This window comes from Mustela nigripes, chromosome 7 (genome assembly GCF_022355385.1).
Source record: "Mustela nigripes isolate SB6536 chromosome 7, MUSNIG.SB6536, whole genome shotgun sequence".
NCBI lineage: Eukaryota > Metazoa > Chordata > Mammalia > Carnivora > Mustelidae > Mustela > Mustela nigripes.
Genome location: NC_081563.1, coordinates 26,533,250 through 26,558,989, shown reverse-complemented (window position 1 = coordinate 26,558,989; position 25,740 = coordinate 26,533,250). Strand labels below are relative to the sequence as shown.

At 39.3% G+C, this 25,740-nt stretch overlaps 1 protein-coding gene across 3 annotated transcripts in view; it reads right to left on the bottom strand.

Annotated features, from left to right (window-relative positions):
- The window catches only part of STRN (striatin), a 101,944-nt gene extending 78,711 nt beyond the window's left edge, over positions 1-23,233 (bottom strand). For 2 of the 3 annotated variants that reach the window (XM_059405419.1, XM_059405420.1), the window contains exon 1: positions 22,846-23,232. In XM_059405419.1, the coding sequence (XP_059261402.1) occupies positions 22,846-23,079 (234 nt within the window). In that variant the 5' untranslated portion in view covers positions 23,080-23,232. Of the gene's footprint in view, positions 1-22,845 lie in introns of all 3 variants that reach the window. The other variant, XM_059405421.1, reaches the window with a different exon arrangement.
- Positions 23,234-25,740: the final 2,507 nt, after the last annotated feature.

Sequence of the window (25,740 nt, the reverse complement as noted above, 5' to 3'; positions counted from 1 at the left end):
ATGATCCCAGCGTCCTGGGATCGAGTCCCACATCGGGCTCCTTGCTCTGCAGGGAGCCTGCTTCTCCCTCTGACTCTGCCTTCCACTCTGTCTGCCTATGCTCGCTCTTGCTCGCTCTCTCTGACAAATAAATAAAATCTTAAAAAAAAAAAAAAGAATATGAGTAAGCAATTTAGAAAAGAGGAAACCCAGGGACACCTGGGTGGCTCAGTTGGTTAAGCAGCTGCCTTCGGCTCAGGTCATGATCCCAGCATCCTGGGATCGAGTCCCACATCGGGCTCCTTGCTCCGCAGGGAGCCTGCTTCTCCCTCTGCCTCTGCCTTCCACTCTGTCTGCCTGTGCTCGCTCTCACTCTCTCTCTGACAAATAAATAAAATCTTTAAAAAAAAAAAAAAAAGAAAAGAAAAGAGGAAACCCAAAAGGCTAGCAAGCTTAGAAAGAGATTTTTGATCTCAGTAATAAGCAGAAAAACTCAAGTTAATAAAAATAGGAGATATAATTTTATATTTAGGAGACTACCAAGAAGTAGAATTCTAGATGATACGTGAAAACGCATTGCTAGTGTAAATGTAGACAAGGGCAGTCATTTTCAAAAAAAATCCTGGCAACTTAGCTAAATTAGGTTTATACGTACCCAACCATTACTGTGTTTAAGAAATTCTCAAACAGTTCAAAGTAATGGGGTTAATGTACACGAAGTATCACATATGAATCTTTTTTAAAAAGAGAAAAAAATGACTCAATTTGATTTTTGTAAATAAAGAACACATGTACCAAAAAATATTTTACAAATATAAGGAAAAATGGAAGAAGATTACAAGAATGGAGATTAAAATAGATAAGTAGATTAAATGAGAGGCAATAAACAATTATTGCCATGATAAATACAAGTTCAATAAAAAACCCATGTGTATGTGTTTATGTGTGTATATACATAAAATTTTGGAGGGGTATATACTAAGTTGTTAAAATTTACCTCCAAACAGTAGGTTTGTGAGGACTAGTGGGGGGAAGGGGTACTTTCTGCCCATTATCTTTCTGAATAGCTTATGTTTTATATATACACCTATTCTTTTTTTTTCTTTTGAAGATTTAATGTATTTGAAAGAGAGATTGGGTGCCTGCACAAGCAAGGGGGAGGGGCAGAAGAGGGAGAAGCAGACTCCCACTGAGCAGGGAGCCAGATGCCCGACTCAATCCCAGGACCCTGAGATCATGACCTGAGCCTAAGGCAGGTACTTAAACAACTGAGCCACCCAGGCACCCCCACCAATTCTTATTTTAAAGATATTATTTCTTCTGACAAAGATTCTCTACTCCACCAAACTTTAGTTAGGCTCCTCTGAGTACAGTGCTTAACTAAGCCAGATCTTTAGACTTCCATGTCTACCTTCACATCCCCCAATTTTAGCAACAATCTAACTAAAGTCAGTTTGGCAAGAATCCCTCACCTTCAGTATCTCATCACCCTGAACATCTGATCAATTTCTTACCCCTTCAATCCCCAGGTGAAATCTGGTCACTCTGGCCAACCTTCAGCAAGAATCCTGTCCAAGTCGGTTTTGCTAGAATCCCCTTACCCATGATGTTTCCTCTTCATAATTTACATCCACTAAGCCCCTACCCCTTGGCTATAAACCCCTAATTTTTCTTGCTGTATTCAGAATTGAGCCCAGTTCTACAAGGTCTCTTTCCCCCTAATGCAACAGTCCCTGATTAAAATCTGCTTATACTACCCTAACCACTGTCCAGTTCTGGTTTTCCTTAACACTGCTAAATGTAAAATTTAGACAGTTTCTAAAAATAAAGTCTAAGTTTAACTCTGAATTCTAAATAAGGATTAAAACTTTCTTTTTTGTAGAAAAACTGGTGGCTTCTAGTCAGTGATTCATGCTCTAAATCTCTTCTCTAATTCATGTTATAGCAAATTTATAAAAACATTTTAAAGATTTTTTTAAACATTTTCTTTAACATTTTAAAGTTTTTTTTATTTGAAAGAGAGAGAGCTCACATGCATGCAGGGGGAAGGGGCAGAGGGAGAAGCAGATACCCCACTGAGCAAGGAGCAGGATGTGGGGCTGATACCAGGACCCTGAGATCCTACCTGAGTCAAAGGCAGCCGCTTAACCAACTGACTAAGCCACCCAGTCACCCCTACAAAAACATTTTTAAAAAATCAATATAGAGGAGAGGAAGCAAGATGGTGGAGGAGTGGGTGACTGAAATATCATCAGGTCCCAGGAGTTCAGCTAGATAGTTATAAAACCATTCCGAACACCTACAAACTCAACAGGAGATAGAAGAGAAGAGCAGCAATTCTAGGAACAGAAAATCAACCACTTTCTGGAAGTTAGGACTGTGGAGAAGTGAATCCAAAGTGGCGGGAAGATAGACGGTGTGGGGAGGGACCGGCTACCAGCAAGTGAGAGAGCAGCAGAGCACAAAATCAGAACTTGTAGAAATCTGTTCCATAGAGGGACTCTGCTCCAGAGGCAAAGTAGGGGGTGAAGCTCTCACGAGGAAAGTATGGTCTCAGGTCCCACAGGATCACAGAAAGCCCAGGGGTGTCTGAGTGTGGCAGAACTCCCAGGTATTGGAGCAGGAAAGCCGGCTACAGACACTGGAGCCGAGTAGTCTGCTCTCAGCTCAGGGTTACCTTAAATCATGATCTGAGGCACAGTCAGGCTACTGCTCTTAGAGCAGGGACCCCACAAGTGGCAGATCCGAGCTCCTTCCTCCTTCCTCCTTCAGGAGCAGCAGCACAGGAGCCTGCTGCAGGAATCTGCTGGGTTTGGAGACTCCAAACAGGATCATGCGCCAGAGACAGAAAACTCAGTCACAAGCCAGGTGATCATGGAGTGCAGACAGAGACAAGGAGACGGAAGGGATTGACTGCTTTTCACTGAGAGCGCACTAAGGACAGGGACCCCAAGCTCTCAGCTCCTAGGGGCCAGAGGCCCACCATCTTCATTCCCGTCCTCCAAAGCTGTACAGAAAGCGTTCAGGGAACAAAAGCCCCTGAGAGCACATATTGCTTAGCTTGGACCCTGGCAAGGGCAGTGCAATTCTGCCTTGGGCAAAGACATTTGAGAATCACTGCAACAGCCTCCAACCCCAGATCAGTAAGAACATCCAGCCAAGATCACCAACCAATGAGAACTGCAGAACTCCAGAGCTAGAGGAAAGCAACACCTAGAATTCATGGCTTTTTTTCCATGTCCTTTAGTGTTTCAAAGTTAAATTTTTTAATTTATTTTTTCTTATTGTATTTTTTTTAACATTTCCTCTTTCTTATTTTAACATTTTTTAACTATTCTAGCTTATCAATACCTAAAAAAAACTTTTTAAATTTTCATAGGTATAGTCATATTTTATTGATTCATTGTATTTAACTTCATTTTTTGTATACATATACTTTTATTCCTTTAAAATTTTCAGATACAATTTCTTCTAATAGGTCAAAATATACCCTAAATCTAACAAATGCCTTTGTTCTAGTCTCCAGCCTGATCACATTCTTTTTTCTTTTTCCAACCAACTTATCTTAACAATTCCTTTTTTAGAATCTTTAATTTTCATCTTTACAGTCATATTCCACCCCTTCATCGTTTACCCTTATTTTATATTTTACATATATGCTTTTCCCTCTTTAAAATTTTGGGAGGTAGTTTCTTCTAAGAGACCAGAATATGCCCAAAATCAAGTGTGTGGCTCTGTTCTATTCATTTTCTTTTCTCCCTTTCTTCTCCCCCTAGTTTTGGGTCTCTTCTGATTTGGTTAGCATATATTTTTCTGGGGTCTTTGCCACCCTTTTAGTATTCTGTTCTCTCACTCATCTATTCTTATCTGGAAAAATGACAAGGTGGAAAAACTCACCACAAAAAAAAAAAAAAAAAAAAAGGAACAAAAGGTAATACTGATGGCTAGGGACCTAATCAATGTGGAAAGTATTAATATCTCAGAACCGGAGTTCAGAATGCTGATTATCAAGGTGTTAGCTGAGCTCAAAAAAAGAATGGAAGATATCAGAGAATCCCTTTCTGGAGAAATAAAAGAAATAAAATCTAACCAAGTTGGAATCAAAAAGGCTATTAATGAGGTGCAATAAAAAATGGAGGCTCTTACTACTAGGATAAATGAGGAAGAAAAGAGAGTTTGTGATATAGAAGACCACATGATGGAGAATAAAGAATTTGAGAAAAGAGAGACAAACAACTATTGGACCACGAGGGAAAAATCTGAGAGATAAGTGATACCATAAAATGAAACAATATTAGAATAATTGGGATGCCAGAAGAAAAAGAAAGAGAGGGGGCAGAAGGTATATTGGAGCAAATTATACTAGAGAATTTCTCTAATATGGCAAAGGGAACAATCATCAAAATCCAGGAGGCACAGAGAAACCCCCCTCAAAATCAATAAAAACAGGTCCACACCTCATCATCTAATAGTAAAACTTACAAGTCTTACTGACAAAGACAAAATCCTGAAAGTAGCTTGGGACAAGAGATCTTAACATAAAATGGTAGATATATTAGATTGGCAGCAGACCTATCCACAGGGACATGGCAGGCCAGAAAGGACTGGCATGATCTATTCAGAGCACTAAACAAGAAAAATATGCAGTCAGGAATACTATATCCAGCTGATGTCATTGAAAATAGAAGGAGATAAAAAGCTTCCAAGACAAATAAAAACTAAAAGAATTTGCAAACACCAAACCAGCCCCACAGGAAATATTGAAAGGGGTCCTCTAAGCAAAGAGAGAGGATAAAAGTAACAGACCAGAGAGGAACAGAGACAATACACAGTAACAGTCACCTTACAGGCAATACAATGGCACTAAATTCATATCTTCCAATAATTACCATGAATATAAACGGGCTAAATGCCCTAATCAAAAGATACAGGGTATCAGAATGGATAAAAAAAACAAGAAACTCATTTTAGAACCAAAGATACCTACAGATTTAAAGTGAGGGGGTGGAAAACAATTTACCATACTAATGGACATCAAAAGAAAGCTGGGGTGGCAATCCTTGTATCAGATAAATTAGATTTTAAGCCAAAGACTATAATAAGAGATAAGGAAGGACACTGTATCATAATTAAAGGGTCTGTCCAACAAGGAGCTCTAACAATTTTAAATATCTATGCTCTTAACATGGGAGCAGCCAATTATATAAACCAATTAATAACAAAATCAAAGAAATACATCAAAAATAATAAAATAATAGTGGAGGACTTTAACACCCCCCTCACTGAAATGGATAGATCATCTAAGCAAAAGATCAACAAGGAAGTAAAGGCTTTAAATGACACACTGGACCAGATGGATATCATAAATATATTCAGAATATTCCATCCCAAAGCAACAGAATACACATTCTTCTCTAGTGTACATGGAACATTCTCCAGAATAGATCACAAACTGGGTCACAAATCAGGTCTTAACCAATACCATCAGAGTGGGATCATTCCCTTCATATTTTCAGACCACAGTGCTCTGAAATTAGAACTCAACCACAAGAAGAAAGCTGGAAAGAACTCAAATGCACAGAGGCTAAAGAGCATCCTACTAAAGAATGAATGGGTCAAGCAGGAAATTAAAGTATTAAAAAAAATGGGTCAAGTATTAAATGAATGGTATTAAATGAAAGGGTCAAGCAGGAAATTAAAGAATTTTTTTTAATTAATGGTAAATCCAAAGGGGCACATGCATCCAATGTTTATAGCAGCAATGTCCACAATAGCCAAACTATGGAAAGAACCTAGATTTCCATCAATAGATAAATGGATAAAGAAGATCTGGTATATAAATACAATGGAATACTATGCAGCCATCAAAAGAAATGAAATCTTGCCATTTGCAACAATGTGAATGGAACTAGAGGGTATTATGCTGAGCAAAATAAGTCAATCAGAGAAAGATAACTATCATATGATCTCTCTGACATGAGGAATTTGAGAGGCAGGGCAGGAGGTTGTTGGGGGTAGGGAAGGAAAAAACAAACCAAGATGGGATCAGGAGGGAGACAAACCATAAGAAATTCTTAATCTCACAAAACAAAGTAAGGGTTGCTAGGAAGTGCGGGGGTAGAGATAGGGTGGCTGGGTTATGGACATTGGGGAGGGTATGTGCTATGCTGAGTGCCGTGAAATGTGAAAGCCTGATGATACACAGACCTGTATCCCTGGGGTAAATAAGACATTATATGTTAATAAAAAGAAAAAAAATTCATGGAAACAAATGGAAATGAAAAAACAACCATTCAAAATCTTTGGGACACAGAAAAGGCAGTCCTGACAGGAATGTATATAGCAATACAAGTCTTTCTCAACATACAACTAAGGTCTCAAGTACACAACCTAACCCTACACCTAAAGGAGCTAGAGAAACAACAAAAAATAAAGCCTAAAACCCTCAGCAGAAGAGAAATAATGAAGATCAGAAGAGAAATCAATGAAATAGAAACCAAAAGAACTGTAGAACAAATCAATGAAACTAGGAGCTGGTTCTTTGAAGAAATTAATAAGATTGATAAAACCCTGGCCAGATGTATCAAAAGAAAAGAGAAAGGACCCAAATCAATAAAACAAATGAAAGAGGAGAGATCATAACCAATACCAAAGAAATACAGTTACAAGAACATATTATAAGCAACTATATGCCAGCAAATTTGAAATCTGGAAGAAACGGATGCATTCCTAGAGACATATAAACTAACAAAACTGAACCAGGAAAAAACAGAAAGCCTGAACAGACCCATAACCAGTAAAGAGATTAAAGCAGTCATCAAAAATCTCCCAACAAACAAGAGCCCAGGGCCAGACGGCTTAACAGGAGAATTCTACAAAACATTTAAGGAAGAATTAATACCTACTCTCCTGAAACTGTTCCAAAAAATAGAAATGGAAGGAAAACTTCCAAACTCATTTTACGAGGCCAGCATTACCTTGATCTCAAAACAGACAAAGACCCCTCCCATCAAAAAGGAGAATTACAGAACAATATCCCTAATGAACACAGATGCAAAAATTCTCACCAAGATACTAGCCAATAGGATCCAACAATACATTAAAAGGATTATTCACCACAACCAAGTGGGATTTATTACTGGGTTGCAAGGTTGGTTCAATAACTGCAAATGAATTAATGTAATACAATACATTAATAAAAGAAAGAACAAGAACCATACGATACTGTCAACAGATGCTGAAAAAGCATTTGACAAAGTACAGCATCCTTTGTTGATCAAAACTCTACAAAGTGTAGGGATACAGGATACATACCTCAATATCATCAAAGCCATCTATGAAAAACCCACTGTGAATATCATTCTCAATGGGGAAAAACTGAGAGCTTTTCCCCTAAGGTCTGGAACACAGCAGGGATGTCCATTATCACCACTGCTATTCAACATAGTACTAGAAGTCCTAGCCTCAGCAATTAGACAACAAAAAGAAATTAAAGGCATCCAAATCAGCAAAGAAGAAGTCAAACTCTCACTCTTTGCAGATAATATGATACTTAATGTGGAAAACCCAAAAGACTCCACTTCAAAAGTGCTAGAACGCATACAGAAACTCAGTAAAGAGTCAGGTATAAAATCAATGCACAGAAATCAGCTGCATTTCTATATACCAACACAAGACATAAGAAAGAGAAATTAAGGAGTCAATCCCATTTACAATTACACCCAAAAGCATAATATATGTAGGAATAAACCTAACAAAGAGACAAAGAATCTGTACTCAGAAAACTATAATGTACTCATGAAAGAAATGGAGGAAAACACAAAAAAAATGGAAAACATTCCATGCTCATGGATTGGGAAGAAAAATATTGTGAAAATGTCTATGCTACCTAGAGCAATCTACATGTTTAATGCAATCCCTATCAAAATACAATCAACTTTTTTCAAAGAAATGGAACAAATAATCCTAAAATTTAGATGGAACCAGAAAAGACCCAGAAGAGCCAGAGGAATGCTGAAAAGGAAAACCAAAGTTGGCAGGATCACAATTCCAGATTTCAAGCTCTATGAGAAAGCTGTAATCATCAAGACAATATGGTACTGGCACAAAAACAGACATCTAGATCAATGGAACAGAATAGAGAGCCCAGAAATAGACCTTCAACTCTATGGTCAACTAATCTTTGACAGAGTAGGAAAGAACGTCCAATGGAAAAAAGACCGTCTCTTCAACAAATGGTATTGGGAAAATTGGACAGCCACATACAGAAAAATGAAACTGGACCATTTCCTTATACCACACACAAAAATAGACTCCAAATGGATGAAAGACTTCAATGTGAGACAGGAATCCATCAAAATCCTTGAGGTGAACACAGGTAGAAACCTCTTTGACCTCAGCCGCAGCAACATCTTCCTAGGAACATCGCCAAAGGCAAGGGAAGCAAGGGCAAAAATGAACTATTGGGACTTCATCGAGATCAAAAGCTTTTGCACAACAAAGGAAACAGTCAACAAAACCCAAAAACAACTGACAGAAAGGGAGTAAGTATTTGCAAATGACATATCAGATGAAGGGTATCTAAAATCTATAAAGAACTTATCAAACTCAATACCCAAAGAACAAATAATCCAATCAAGAAATGGGCAGAAAGCATGAACAGACACTTCTGCAAAGAAGACATCCAGATGGCCAAGAGACATGTGAAAAAGTGCTCCCCATCACTCGGAATCGGGGAAATACAAATCAAAAACCACAGTGAGATACCATCTCACACCAGTCAGAATGGCTAAAATAACCAGTCAGGAAACGACAGGTGTTGCTGAAGATGCAGAGAAAGGGGAACCTATCTACACTGTTGGTGGGAATACAAACTGGTGCAGCCACTCTGGAAAACAGTAGGGAGGTTGCTCAAAAAGGTGAAAATAGAGCTACCCTACAACCCAGCAATCGCACTACTGGATAATTACCCTAAAGATACAACTGTAGTGATCCGAAGGGGCACGTGTACCCGAATGTTTACAGCAGCAATGTCCACAATAGCCAAACCTGGATGTCAACCAACAGAGGAATGGATAAAGATGTGGTATATATAGATACAATGGGATACCACGCAGCCATCAAAAGAAATGAAATCTTGCCATTTGCAACAACGTGGATGGAACTAGAGGGTATTATGCTGAGCAAATTTAGTCAATCAGAGAAAGATAACAAATAATCTCTCTGATATGAGGAATTTCGGAGGCAGGGCCGGGGTTGTGGGGGGTAGGGAAGGAAAAAATGAAACAAGATGGATCAGGAAGGAGAAAAACCATAAGAGACTTAATCTCACAAAACAAACTGAGGTCTGTGGTGGGGAGGTCGGGGGTAGGGATAGTGTGGCTGGGTTATGGACATTGGGGAGGGTGTGTGCTATGGTGAATGCTGTGAAATGTGAAAGACTGATGATTCACAGACCTGTACCCCTGGGGCAAATAAGACATTATATGTTAATTTAAAAAATCAATAGAGATTTCTTAATTAGGAAAGTCAAGCTTTCTTAGAACAAGTTCTTATTAGTAACTACTTGATTTTTAAACATCATAAAACACTCATTTCCTGATTAACAAATATTTTTTTTAAATAAAAAATTAGGTCAAAATATAAAGGTAATCATTTTTATTCAAACAAGTAAACAAGAGAACACAAAGTAGGGAAAATAGGAAAGACTCATTAAACACACATAAGAAATAACGGAGATAAATCATTTAAGCTTTGATGTATACTGAACTTTAAAGATCAGTAAGTTTCTGCTTTCATTTTGAAAAAAAAAGGCAGGGGATATAATTTTTCTTGGTAACTCAGGACCAGAACCATACACATCAATTACTGAACTGTATTGTATAAACATTCAATGTTCTTTGATATGGGATTTGGGAAATTCCTACTCCTGGTTCTCCCACTAATCTGTGTGATCCTATTATAGTTACTTAACTTTGCTGAGCCTCAGTTTCCTCAACTATACAGGGAAAGAGTTTAACATCCTGGGATTATATGGAACTGAAGATGGTATGTGGAAAACAAAACTTAGTAAATCCTGATCCCAAGACAATGAGCATTGTTTTAAATTGCTATTTATTTGCATTCTGTTTATTTGCATGAGAGATTAAGATTAAGAATTAAGTATTAAGAATTAAATGATTAAAAATAAATCTAAGATATTAAATAGTTTAGTTTACAAAACCAGATACATGGCTGGGAGAGTGAGGATGAGAGAATCACACACTGACTCAAATCTGAATCTAGACATCTAGAAAGGGTAAATTAGGGGCTGGGTAAGGGGAGGAGAGGCAACTTGGTTTGGGAGAAGGATTTTAGAAAAGCTGAGGGTGCCTGGGCAGTTCAGTGGGTTAAGCCTCTGCCTTTGGCTCAGGTCATGATCTCAGGGTCCTGAGATTGAACCCCACATCGGGCTCTCTGCTCAGCGGGGAGCCTGTTTCCTCCTCTCTCACCCTCTGCCTGCTTGTGATCTCTGTCTGTCAAATAAATAAATAAATAAAACCTTAAAAAGAAAAAAGAAAGAAAGGCTGAGTGAGTCTCATGTTATAGCAGGTCACCCAGGTGACATCAGCAAGAAATTAGACATAGAATTGTAACTAGAAAAACATCAGCACGATGTAATTTTAAAAGGCATCTATCTATACATAAAAAGAATCAACTAGAGTGAGAAGATTCAAATCATAGAGAAACTGCTGGAAAGTAAAAACAAAACAATCTAATCTGACAAACAAGTATCTGAACGGTGAAGTAAGTAACCCAAAAGAGAGAAAGAGAACAAAGAAACTGAGAGGGAAGAAAATGAGACTAGTAGAAAACCAAAGGTACTAAATGCGGTTCGTACTGAGAAATTAACAATGAAATGAAAGACAACAAATAGGATGACAGTACCAACAGATAAAAGAGCTGAGAAAGGGGTTTCTTTTGTTGTCGGTATTGGTTTGGTTGGTTTTTAAATGGGAAAAGCTAAAAGCACTGCCACAGCGGATACCACCACTGGCATAATGGACTCAGGTCTATCTAAAGTTAAGAATTATTACTAGATTATAAACTCCATGTGACCTGGAACTATATCTGCTTGTTTTCCACTGTTCATCCACAACATATTTTCTATGAGGCTTTGGCAACTTTGGTATTTCCATACACTAGCCTTTTTGTGCTCAATATCACTTACTTGACTAGCTATAAGGATCTGGGAAACAAAACTAATTTTTGATGAAAAGAAGCAGGCTTGGGCATAAAAAAAAAAGTCAGAATTTTAATTCTACATTCTGAAAAAACTGGGGCATTTCTGTTTTATTAAAAATAATAGAGTTCCAAAAGGTTTAAGATCAAAATATATGAGTAATGCAACTGTAAACAAAATTGGAAAGGGAGAATACAAAATAATGAAAACTGGATAGTTTATTTAAAGCCAGATTCATCTTCACAGAAAAAAAATATTCAATTCATTTTCTATTTAGAAGAATAAGGAATATGTATAAAATTTGAAGGCGTGGGTTTTAGAAAAGAACAAAAAATGTTATCTGACCCTGCTGATTGTAAAGACTTTTCAGGACATGATGCCAAAGACATTTCCTGGCAGTCAGTGTTTAACACACCAAGGGAGAAGAAAACAAACCTACACTCACAACTACCAAAACCCAGGCACCATTTGCTGCTGCTAACATCAAGCTGCAATTAAGAAGCCAGTGGCATCCCTAAAATGAGCTCCGTCAGAATGACTTGGCAGGGCCCAGGCAATGCTCTACACAACCAAACACAGATACTCCTTGCTCTCAGAGCTTCTTTCCAGGGGAGGTCTTAAGGCTAGCAGCAAGAGGGACAGATACACTGCTCCCCTGCATACCACCATATATTGTACATTCGTGCAATGTATGACAATCACTGTAAAATATCAAAGATGTCTCAGACACAGGACCTGCCCTCATGGCCAAAAAACTCTGGCTAAGAGACATGACATACATATTCAAACACATATATTTAATATATATTCACTAACATTTTTTTAAGAACCATTTATGAAGCAGCTACTATGTGCCAGTAACTGCTAGATCTTAGGGAAATAAAAACACCCTTAAGTGACTCAGAACCTAGTGAGGAAACAAATATGCAAAGTATGAGATAGGCTGTATAACTGAGACACAGAAGGTCTCACCACTAATCCTCTCTTAACCAAACCTCTGGATTAACCAGTATTCTTCAGTCCCTTTGTAAAAACACTGCCCAACACCCGGGGCACATTAAATATTCACAGCTGGAGTATGTTCTTCTTTACAGTTCACCATCCACTGCGGTTATCTCAGTCCAGTTGTATAAGCTCACTAAGAGTCAACTTGGTTTCCTCCCAAACCTGTTTATGTCAGTTGCACTGTTGCTTTGATTACATGATTCAATTAAATATTACATAAACCAATAAAATACTTCTTCTATGAAGAAGAAAGACTAAGTTGAATGCTTTGGGAAGACAAGACAACAAGGAGACCTATGAAAAATACTGCTGTTGAATTAAATGTGAGTGAAATAACTATAAAAGAACAGGGAAAAGTCATAAATAGCCACGATTCTGCATTGTATACTTTACTTGAAGAAAAGCAAAACCAGAAATCACAAGCAATGCATTATAATTGTAGGTTATTCAAGAAAGACAACACACAACTCCAATCAGCATTCTTAAAAAAAAAAAAAAAAAAGTGAATGGGGCAGGTGGGCTTGGTCTAGCAAGCTTTCTCTATTTTTAACTTAAATTAGTTGGTATCATTTCAACCGATTAACCGCCCAAAAACTGGTCAGGATGGTATTTCTGTCTTACACATACAAGCTTTTAGGGGAGCATGAAGCTTCACTATGTCTAGAGGTCATAGAGGTTTCCCAAAGAAGGTAAACTGAATCTTGGAAGAGGATCAGAAATTCACCAGGCAGACAAGAAAGGGAAAATATCCCAACCCTATACATTAACTCAGAAGCATTAAATAAAAAGAAAAATGTCAAAATATTTCCTTCCATTTGCCATGCCCAGGCCCATCACTCAAACTTTTCTTACCAGGAAATTATTTATTCTCTTTCATCTATGAATTAGGGGATAAGTATTAATACCTACCACAAAGAGCTTTGCGAAGATTAAAATAGATTACACGTGTAAAGTGTGCTGCACTGTACCCAGCACATGGTAAGAGCTCAACAACAACAACAACAAAACTATTATTATTTTTGGAGGGTAAAAGAGGAAAGGAAACAAGATAAAGTACTGGGTTCCAGGACTGGGACCATGGCACCATCTTTCCCAGCTAACTACTCTTTAAAGTTTCAGTAAGTGTACTGACCCAGATCTCTAGGCTCCTCCTTGTTCCCTTGTAACTTTATATAAACCCACATTCCTCAGGAGCAGGTTTTGGTTATGCATATAATTTGGCTCCTTTACTGACTGCTTAATCTTCTCATTTAGGAAATACAAACAAATTAAAAAAAAAAAAATGAGAACAAGTCTCAGACTGGGCTGCAATTTTCCATCATGTGAAATTGGTATCACCCTCATGGAATCGGACATCTTGTTTATTTTTCCTAACTAGATATGCTGGTATTGGATCCAATTTCTGTCCCATGTAAATGAGTGCTAATGGAACCTGTGTCTAACACTCCCTTGGCCCTCTCCTTGGATCTCTATAGTGCAGTTACCTCAAGAACCTATTTGCCACACCCAAAATACCTACTCCACCCACACCCTATTCAATATTTCCCAACACTCCCCCTAATTCCAGGACACTCCTTTACTTTTCTCTCAATCTTACCTAAGACAAACAAACAAACAAACAAACTCATTTTGCCTTGTGCCATACTGCTTCTAGCAACTCTACAATACATTTTCCTTCTTACATACCAATCATTTATAATATTCCATCATCTTGTTCAGATAAGGTACTTTTGTAATAAGAGTTAAACAGCATTACATCTGCCAAAGAAAGTGATTTTATTTCTTCAATACCTTAACGCATAACAGCAAATACATGGTTGACATGTTATTCTGTTCAAACAGCATACGTAAGGCTGAGAATGACCTAAAATCCAAAGCACTACACAAGAGGTGATATATGGTCAATAAACACTAAATATAGTTTAAAAAAATACAAACACACACACACACACACAGAGAACTTAATTAGGCTACCATCAGAACAAGCTGAAAAAGATCCAAATTTGCAAAGTTTTTTAAATAAATAAATATTTTATATCAGTATTCCCTATACAAAAATAAAATTATTAAAAGAAACTAGAGTGACACAATGTTTAACACTCTTGAGGAACACATATTGTTGAAGACTTTCCTGAACCCCTTAAAATATACTCATTTCACTAGGTTGTTCTACTTGAAGAAAAGTTTGAAATATGTCAGAAGAATTTACATTATGACAGTTACATTATTAATCATCTAAATATTATAACTCACTTGGCTACTTCAATCAGAAGCAGCTACACAGAGTGAGGAACCAGTAAAAGGAGATGATGTGGCATGGAGAACAATGCCTAGGCCAGGGAAGTAGGACTCCTGGGTTCTAAACTAAATCTCCACCAACTCACAGTGTGATCTAAGACAACTCACTCCGGTGGCCCTCACTGATAGAACAAAGGATGAGACTACTGAGGTTCTAAGGTCCCTCAGGAGGTAAAATACTCTTAGCCTAATGAAGGGAACAGAAAATTGAGAGTGGAGATTGGGGGGGGGGGGGGGGGGGGGGGGGGGGGGTGTTGTGTGTCTTTCCTTGTCAGCTCCAGAATTCTGCAAGTGTTAAAATGAAGACTACAGATAATACTGCTCTAGGAACTAAGAACAAGTTCATGTGTGCAGTTTCTCCCTCCCCTCTGTCTGCTCAGCCCACCCCCTGCTCCCTTCTCTGTCTCTTTTCTTCTACCTTCCTCCCCAGCTTCTCTCTTGCCTCAGGTTTCTCTTCTGAACTCCAAAGTTTCCTCTATTCCTATGTCTGGTCCTCAGTGCTTACAAGTTATTACCACCTATCACTACACATCTCTGGCCAGCCCCTTACTTCCAACACTGTCAATTCATTGTCCTTAAACCACTACTAACAGAGAAAAGATAACGTAAGTAGCCACTATGTACCAAATGGAACACTTAAACCAGATCATGGCTTCTAAAATTTGATTTAAATAAATAATACAATTGAAAGCATTCTCTCCATAGAAATCTCAACCAGCAGGAGCAAACCATTTATTAGACATCTCTTATGGGTCCCATACTTCGCATACTTAATCATTTTAAAATTACAATTAGTCTTGTTTGGTGGGTATATTAGAACTCACAATTTACAAAGATGAGGCCCAGAAAAATTATACTGGAAATGATGAAGTTAAGGCCCATACTTCCCATAGCTACATTATAATAGGCAACAGACTATTTTGTGAAATGGACCACCAAAGCAAGAAACTCCAAAGATCCCAAGGGCATGTTTATTTCTAATGGCCCAGAATTGAAACCTAGATACCATTAATAACATTCACAAGTCTGAAAGTATGGCTGACATCAAGTAGATAATAAGCTGCTGACAAAGGGAAATCAGTCCAAATTATTTGGACTTCCAAACACCTTTCAAAGACTGATTAGTAAAGGGGTTTGTTTTAAATTTTGCTTATATTACCAAGATTTTGGAGAGAAGCTGTAGTCTCCTCTCCTATCATTGGAACTCAAAGAAAAGTAGACTTAGATAGTAAATAAAGTCTAGGGCTAAATAAGGACATCTCTTACTTGAAAATATTATCAATGATATTTCTCCCCAGATAATTACTGGGCCTTCGTATTTATCAGTTTTTGAAAGGAAGATAATTCAGTTTCCAGTAATAATGTCCTAAATTAACTCTTCTACTAAAAACAGCTAAAAATTCTGGACAAAATATTTTCACGCTCATCTAAAAGACAAAGCTGATAAGAAGTAAGGAATTATTTGGCCAAAATTGAAGGGAAAATGAATACTGAGTGAGGTAAGAGAACAAGTGCCACTTTGCCCTTTGGGTACTAGCCAATCAGAACAAACCTGAACCTTAGTTTGGACAGCCTTACAGGACCCAAACAGCAAAAATCAAAGACTAGGACCACCCAGAGTGAAAAGTCTAACAGGTGATATGTCCCACAATTAGCTAAGACCTAAGGGGCTTATACCTTCAAGGCCAAGGTGAAATACAACCGCCCTCAAATGTATGCAACCAAAATTTGCATAAGCAGTGTGGTCCAAATTCAAGCAATGAATTTATTTTAAATGGTTCTGGATTTTAAATGGTTTAATTTCTTTTAAATGGTTCTGGATGCCTCCAAACCTACCAGAAGCAAATGCAAAGAACTTCTGAAAATGATACCTTTACTTGAGACCTCAGTTTTGTCTTAAACATCTTCAAGACAGTGAGCAGTTACACAAAGGTAACTATCCATACAAAGAAACAAGTCATCATAAACAAGAACCAGCAAAAACAAGAAATCACAAAAAAGGTACCTCTAAGACCTCACATATAGGAAGCACAGAGATACCAACTATGAAGTAACTATACTTACTACATTTAAAGAACAAAAGAGGACTGGGGGAACCTGGGTGGCTCAGTCAGATAAGTGTCTGACTCTGGGTTTCAGCTCAAGTCATGATCTCAGGGACTAGCCTGGCTCCACGCTCAGCACAGTGTCTGCTTGAGATCCTCCCCTCTCTGTCTCCCTCTGCCCCTCTCCTGCCACCCCCCTCCCCCCCACCCACATACATACTCTCTCTTAAATAAATAAATAAATAAATAAAATCTTTAAAAAAAAAAAAAGAGTAAAAGACAACCTGAAAATATCTTCACGGAGCAGGAAACTATTAAGAAAAGATCCAGCAGATTCAAAAAGGAACCAAACTGAACTTCAATAATAATCAAAATTACAAACTCGTTGGATGGCTTTAAAAGATTAGATTCAACCTGAAGAGAAAATTAATGGATAGGAAAATAAATAAGAATAAATAGATAAAGAAGGTCTAGGGTGCGTGTAATCAGAGATCCAAAAGAAAAGCTAACTGGATAGAATAGAAATCTAAAGAGATAATGATGGTGGATTTTACAGATTTTTCAAGGAGCCTAACAAAGTCACATACAAAAAGAAATCTATACCCCAATACATCATAATAAAACTATAGAACACCAAAGCCAACACACAGTATTAAATGTAGCCAATAAAATAAGCTAGAAAACAGTAAAACAGAGTAAAATCTCCATGTCTGTTGTTTTAAACAGGAAAATGATAAGCATTAGTGTGACTGATTATCTCAGAAAGTTCTAAGGACCAAGTAAAATAATGTATTTGAAAGGACTTAAAAAAAAACTGTAAAGGTATCTGGAGATTTAAGTGACAGCTTGTATAAAGCCTATTTTATTCTCGGTCATTCAACCTCTCTGTGAGCTTCACTTTACCTGCAAAAGAAAGTTGCAGCTGATTTTCTCCAAAGTTCATTCCAGCTCAAAATTATCTCTCAGTCAGAGGGAGGTGAATCAAATTAAAATATTCTACTGGCTAAAAATAAAATGCTAGCTATCATCAGAAAGAATAATAGAAATTATATCTCAAATTCTATAAAAAGCCATCCATATCTGGAATACTAACACATTTGAGAAAATCATCAAACTATATATGTAAAATCAGAAACTAACTTAAGCAGTGGTTCTCAATCCTTGTCACATATGACTACCGGGAGCTCAAAAAAATACTAATACCAGCAGCCCTAAATTCTAAGATTATGATTTAATGGGTCTGAGGTAGAGTCCAGGGAATGAATACTTTTAGAAGTTCCCCCAGATTATTCTCAGATTGAAGTGAAGCTGAGAAATACTGAACTAAAGTGACAAACAGTAGTATATGTTTTTAAAAGAGTAAAACCTCTACAATCTTTCTAAAATATAATTAAAGGTTATAAAATTATCAAGACTATAAATAGAGTGAAAAATGATCCTGTTTACAAAATTATACCATACCACAATGGGGTTCACCTGCTCCAAGTTCAAAGGAAATGGTTTTTAAAGACCCAAATAAAACCGAAGATTAGTTTTATAGAGTGGTTAGTAAATGTATATGATTTGTTACCCGAGACATCATTCAAGGTTAAGATAAACACACTCAGAAAAATTTTCACAAATTCCAAGATAACAGACCCACACCGAGTTATAAGGAAAGCAAATATACACCAAGTACATAATCAGTGTTGTAAGGCTGACAGTGAAAGCAACGATTCACTCCTATGAAATGTCCCTTAGCGCCACCATCACACCTGGAATATTAGACTGCCTGGTCCAGGATGGTACTTACATGCTCTAGCCTTAAAAGAGTTCACAACTAAAGATGATGCTTTTCTCTGGAGACAAGGACATAAAAAAGACTGAAAATTTAACATCAAATATTTGCTACCTTTTATTCATTCAGCGTTTACTTTGTGTTATGTGCCAGCCTCTGTGAGGTATTTTAAAACATCTCATTTAACCCTCACAAGGTAGTTTATTATTCTCACCTTATACCTCAGGAAACTAAGATTCTCAAAGGTCAGAATTTGTTTGCCATGTTTGCCATAAAATTGTAAGTCTTAGAGAAAAGGTTTAAAGCAGGTTTATGCCATGTTGTCTCTCACCATAATTGTAAATAATAGTTGTAACACAAAATAAACCATCATTTTAAGTGCTGTACTCATCTAAATGCTCAGTAAATCTTAACAGTCCTATGAAGCTATGAAGTCCTTTGAAGCTACTCAGTCAAAATAACTGATTTGTACATGACTCCTCTTTTCCTCACATTCTATTCTTCAGCACATCCTATTGTTTCTACCTTCAGAAATGTGTTCAGAATCCATTTTGATACTTTGAATATGTATCAAAATATATATTCACCTACCTCATCACTACCACCTAAATTCATTTCCAGCCCAGATTATTAAAATAGCCCCCAACCTAGGCTCCCTGACTCTTTTACTCTTATCTTCCCCTCTAAGTGGATTCTAAAGCCTTGCAAGAGGTTCCTTTTAAAGATGGTGGTGTTCCTTTGCTCGAAACATTTCAACAGTTGCCTATCCTGCGGAGGTAAAACCTACGATCCTTACAATGGGCAAGATCCAGTACTTCTGACATTTCTTCTATTCTTCTCCTCCACTCTAGCCACATGTGCCTCATTATTCCTCAAACATTCCAAGCATTCTTCCCCCCACCCCAGCACTGTTCTCTAAGCCTAGAACACTCTTTCCTTACTTTCACCTTTTCAAGTCTTGCTCAAATGGCATCTCACCAGTTAAGCCTTTCTTCCCCACTTTCTCAATCATTTCATATCCCACTTATAATACATTATCATGGTGCCTGCTACCATCTAACATTCTATGCATAGGTATGTATGTCTGTCTTTCTCCAGAATTTAAGTTTCATGAAGGAATGATCTATTTTAATCATTCTTGTTTCTCCAGGGCCTATAATAGGAGCTAGCATAAAGCGGGTGACTGATAAACATTTGCTGAATGAAGAGATAAATCAATAATGCTAAAATCCAGATTAATAAACACTCCAGTTGGGGTGCCTGCATGGCTCAGTGGGTTAAGCCTCTGCCTTTGGCTCAGGTCATGATCTCCAGGTCCTGGGATCGAGCCCCCCATCGGGCTTTCTGCTCAGCAGGGAGCCTGCTTCCTTTCCTCTCTCTCTCTCTCTCTCTGCCTTACTTGTGATCTCTGTCAAATAAATAAATAATAATTTTTTAAAAATAAAATAAACACTTCAGTATACAGTCTCTATACAACATGCCCTAAGCTACTCAATTACATCACTTTTTCACAATTTTTTCTCTTTTTTTTCCTTTTTTTTCCACTTTTTTCACATTTGCAGGTGAATAGCTGAGCCTCCCCTACTACACACACATCCCAAAATCAAGAGCCAATAAATTTTAGTTTTTATTTACATGGTTGCTTTCTATTAAGTCAGTAAATTTGAAATAGGTTCTCACTACCTCATGAAGTTCTTTCTTACTGCTATTCTCCCCATTCACTGCTAGCTCTCCTCTTTTACGCTACTCTAAAACAATTTAAGCCCCCAATGTGATAAATACTGATTTTTCTGCATCTTGCTTGTACTATCACTCCAAGTAGACTGCATGTTCTTTTGAGGTCATCTAGCTCAAAATCTCACATATAGAAAATTTTCTCAAATGTTATGATTAGTATTCCAACTCCACTTCCTTTCACAGATGTAAAGCTCAGTAATAATCCGAATCATTCTTTTCCCATGAATTACCTATTCTCATCTGAACAGTGGTAATGAGGTGGGAGAGAGGGAGATTACCAAAAATAAAGAGAATTCTACTTAAACCAAGATGGGCGGGGGGGGGGGGGGATGACAAGTCTGCAGCACAATTTAGCTGGTTCCTTCTTCCCAAGACCTGAAGAAGGGAAGAAGCAGAAAGGCAAGCCAGGTAGATGAGAGCTTGGAAGATGAGAGCCTTGCACAACTCTGCCCTGGCAACCTGAAAGAGCAGGACTGACAGGTTCCTGAAGGGGCAAATTAGACTTAATCTTAAAGGTATTTTTGTTGACTTCGGTGTTAATCACTGAGAAGTGATTCAAAAATCAAAAGGGGGATGCCAACTGATCCAAATTTCATCGTCATTCTTTCAACTCTTACTTCTTATCGTCTTTCTAGAAAAATTCCAACAGCAAAAGAAAAATGAAGGGATATGTTCAAATTTAATGATGCTGATGAAATGATTCAAAAGCACAAACGCGTGTGTGTTTGTGTGTAAAACTGAAGAGTGACTACAACTAATTAAAGGTAAACTGTAAGTTGAAACGGAGGAGTGGAGGGGGACCTCTGGGAGATCCGACGGGAGGTAAGATGAGTTGGAAGTTCCCAAACCTCCACAGGTAATAAGGGAAAAATCATTATCTTGTCTGTTTTTTGACCAAACTAGTGTGACTCACCTTCCCTAAACTGGAAATTAAAATTTAAGCAGTCACATACAAAAATCACTCTCCACACTTGAACAGCCTTAAAGTTAAAGCCTGCCTTTCACACTTCCTTGAAGTCTGAAATCCACAAGCTTACTTACAGAATGCAGTGCTAATAAAGTGAATTACTAATAAATCTGAATCAAGCATTTAAGTAAGCTTGCTATTTAGACAGATATGGTCAGATTTATTTTGAAAAAAATTACAAATATCTATATACTAGATACTGAAGTACATAGCAGTAGGAATAAAAAAAGTTGTCACAATATAAACATACAACTATAGAAATAGGCAGAAAAAATTGTAATAACTATGGGTAACGCCTGGCTTCACCGAACTCCTCCCAGAGGCCTTCCTCAAACACCACGTCTAAAATAAAATAGCTGCCCCTATCACACTCTATTCCTGTACCTGATTTATTTTTCTCACCCAAGTTGCCACTATGGTCCAGTATATTATATACTTGCATCTGCTGACTGTTTGCCGACTAAAATGTAAGCTCTATGAGGGCAGAGTTGCTGTCAGTTTTGTTAATCCCAGGGCCTGAAGGCACACAGCTGGCACTCAATAAATGTACTGAATAATAAAAGATGAATATGAAGTTCAGAGAGGCGAAAGGATTTCCTCAAGGTCAGAGCTAGCAGCAAGCACAGGCGGTACTATAAGGCTGTCTACTCCCTCTTTCCACAGTCACTTCCACTATGCCAAAGCACCCTGTTCCAGCACATGATTCTATTTAACAGATTTCTCCTCTTCTTTTTTTAAGTGCCAAAGAAAATACATGTTACCAAAAAAAGTGACACACTGGGTAGCATTTTAACTTCAAGTGTTTTACCAACCAAAACTATACTCAGATTTCATGAGCATACAGGATTAGCCAGTAAAACAGAAAGGCACAGCGACTCAGTTCCTAGTGAAATTGGTGTGTGCCTTGGAAGTTTTAAGAACAGCCACTGAAACCTACTTAGCAATCCAGAATGGCTAGTAAAGGATCAGCCTCACTTTCTTCTAAGTGCCCACAACAGCTCCTTCCTGGATGTACTTTATCTCGCAGATTATGCAAGGAAATGTAACCAACTTTAAAGTCCCTTTTAGTTCCTTTCAAAGTACAAGTCAATCTCCCAAAACACTGGACATAAAATTAACCCTTGGGAAGTTTCAGATTCTGAGAACAGGAAACCATCTCTGGACCATCACCTGACTGTGATCATCCAGGTCCTTCATTCAAAGTCCATGAATCTGAAATACCTAAAAGAAACGCGGGAGGGGGTAAGGAAGAGGAAAGAGAAAAAAGCATTTACATATATCAAAAAGGAGCTCATATTCCTAATAATACTTTCGCCCAACATCAGCTTCTCGCCTGAAGTCAAGGCCCCACGGACACAACTTCGGTCTCAATCACCTTCCTTTCAGAGAGAGGAGCCAATACCTTTCGCAGGGACCATCTCTAGACCTACGATGTTACTAAGGCAGAGGATGATTTGCTCGACGTCTCTCACAACTACTGTCAGCCCTATTAGTAAACTGAAAGGGACGACCTAAAATGTGGGACGGCAAAAAGAGTTGAAAAGAGACGGGAGTTAAGAGTGGGAAGGAGCAGACGAAAAGGAGCGGGGAGGGTAAACAACGCTTCAAGGGCGGGAGTGGGAACCCGGGTCAAGGAAGTGGGGTCAGCGGAAGGCAAAGGTGAAGGGGGTAAAGGGACGCGGTTCTGGAGGGGATGGGCAGAGCAAAGGGGGAGGGGACGAGCGGGGGCTGAAGGTGGGGAGGGGGAAGGGTCCTGGGCGGGGCGGAAGGGAGCGAAGAGGCGGGATGTAGAGGGCCCGGCCGGGAGGGTCTTTACCTGCAGCTCCGCCCGCTCCACCTCCCACTGGGCTCTCTCCACCTCGAAGCGGGCCCACTCATGCTGCAGGAAGTGCAGGATCCCAGGGAGGCTGTATTGGGCTCGCGCCGCCCCCGCCGCAGCCGCCCCGTCGCCGGCCGCGGCAGCCTCCGCCAGAGGCCCGAGACCCTTGGCACCGCCGGCGCCCGGGTGGTTGTTGCTGAAGAAGACACCGGGACCCGCCTGCTCGTCCATGGCGGCCGCAGAAACCCCGGGAGCTGCCCAGGCGCCCAGCAGCGGAGGCAACGGCGGCGGCCAGCAGCGCCTCCTCCTGCCTCCGCCGCTCCCCGCCCACACCCCAGTCAGCAGGGAGCAGCCGCCTGGGCGCGGGGGCCGGCCGAGCCCGGGACGGGCCGGGAAATGGGTCAACTGCGGCGCGCGGGCGGCCCGCGGCTTGCTGGGAAATGTAGTCGCGGGGCTCGGCGTCGACAAGCGCGGCCGCGGCGGCCTGTGGGGCTGCCAGCAGCTAAGGCGCGGCCGCAGCTCCGCCCCCTGGCCCGCCCCGCCCCGCCCCGCCCGGGCCCGCCCCTGCCCGCGGCGGTGGGGGCCGGCTGGGCCGGGAGCGCGGGTTTCCTCGTCCGCCCGGCGGGCGCAGGCTGGCTGTGCGCCAGTCCCTCTCGCACACGGAAGTTCTCGGGCGGCGCGCCCTGTTGCACACAGGCACACACGCACACGCGCGCACACACACACACACGGAAGTTGTCGCGCCAAGATACCAGCCCGAGCTGCACATCTTTGAGGGCTTCCTGGTAGCTCTGTTAAGAAGCGACCTCAAACCGAAGTTCGGCGGTTAGGCTCCTGGACCCGGATCCTCCAGCTAGTTGGAACTCAACCCTTTCCCTCTGGCTCCAACTTCAGTGTTTCTCTGGCCACAGGCACCCCTGAGTTTTGGCAGTCTGCTTATCGCTGTCGCTCCTCCCTTTCTTTTTTCTCTTGGGGGTTCAAACCTGTTGCCTGATCCGTTTTCACTAATAAGGAGCTCTGATCACCTCTCCCTTTCGGCTTCTAAATTCTGGGTTGTTGGCACCTCTTCTGAAACCCTGCTACGCCTCAAGTCCCTTTCTCTTGCAGTCAGTCTTGCAGAAGATCCAAATCCTGTGAACTTTCAGATATCCAAGACTGCTATTTCGGTCTCCTTTTTCGTACCTCTTCCCGCGTAGTTTTTACTCCGTTCCACTCAACAAATATTTGATTGTCAGTTAATTCTGTCGCTGGGGATATAAAGATAAATGACACAGTTCCTGTCATCAAAGGGAGATTGGCAAGTATATAATCAATTCTCACAGTGCCTTACATCAACGCCGCCTGAAAGAACAAAGTCCCTTTCTCTTCCCCAGAAGTCTTAGGTATCCAGGTACTTCTCCCTTTCCACCTGTCCCAGTTCCAGTTGCTGTCGCGGTTCACCTGCAAACCCAGAGCAATATTAGCCTACCAAAGACACCGAAGTCCTTTCAAGGGTTTCTCGTAAATATTATCCTTCAAAGTCTCTGAAGTTATGCCACTCTAAATTCACACTACAACAATAATGAAAGGAAGGCACCTGAAAAAATTTAACAAATGAAAGTGAAATGAAGCGCTTATCTTGTCCTCATAACAAGTTATTAGTAATTCTTTTGTGGGATGGACTTCTGGAATATCAGATGGGATGGTCGTGAAAAAAATTTAAAGATTTAGGCTGGTTATTGACATGTCAGGGAAGGACATCCTGTTCCTATCCTTCCCCCACCAACCCCTCCCTTCCCACGGCTACTTGTGGAAAGGACAGGAAACACGCTGTATCTGTCCTGGTTGCAAATAAAGATGGCAAGCTCTCTTTTCTCACTTATTGAATGTTTCTGCTCCATGAATTCATTCTTTATTATAATAAAAGTTTGATCCAAGCTTGGCCAAATTCCCTGTGTCATAAATTAGTTTGGCTGTAAGTGTCCTTTGAGACACTGCCCAGTCCTCTCATTTTACAGCTCAAGAAACTTAAGTGCAAAGCAGTTGAGACTTGTCCACAATGAGGCTTTGAGTGAATGGCACAGCCAAAACTAGAAACCAGAATCCCTGACTGCTAGTTCATTGATCTTTCCATTAACACGTTGCTTCCTTTCTTACTTATCAGAACTACCAGAATACCAAGAGGAAGATAATGCTACAATGGCATATTTTTTCATCCAGGAGATTTAAGAACTCCTACAAGTTGTGAATGTTAAAAGGGTTTTGTTTTTTTGGTTTTTTCCTCTCTCTCTAATAGAGACATGTCTGACAATTCCCTGAAATAAATTCATAACGCACTATAAAACATAATTAAATTTAATGATAGCTATTTAAGAACCTGTAAGTCATTTACCTAGATGACCAAGAAAGAAAGAGGACTCAAATAAAATCAGAAATGAAAGAGGAGATACTATAACTGTTATCACAGAAGTACAAAGGATCATAAGAGACTACTATAAACAATTATACACTAACAAATTGCACAGCTTAGAAAAAATGGCTAAATTCCTAGAAACATAAAACGTATCAAGACTGAATCATGAAGAAACCAAAAATCTGAATGGACTGATCACTAGTAAGGAGAAACAGTAATCAAAAACATCCCAACAAACAAAAATCCAGGACCAGATGGCTTCACTGGTGATATCTATCAAACATTGAAAGAAAGATTAAAAAGAAACATTACCAATCCCTCTCAAACTCTTCCAAAAAATAGAAGAGAAGGGAAGTTTTCCAAACTCATTTTATGGGGCTAGCATTATCCTGATACCAAAACCAGATAAGTTAGCAAAAAAAAAAAAAAAAAAAAAAAAAAAAAAAAAAACAGAAAAACCCAAAAAAAAAAAAAAAAAAAAAAAAAAAAAAAAAAAAAAA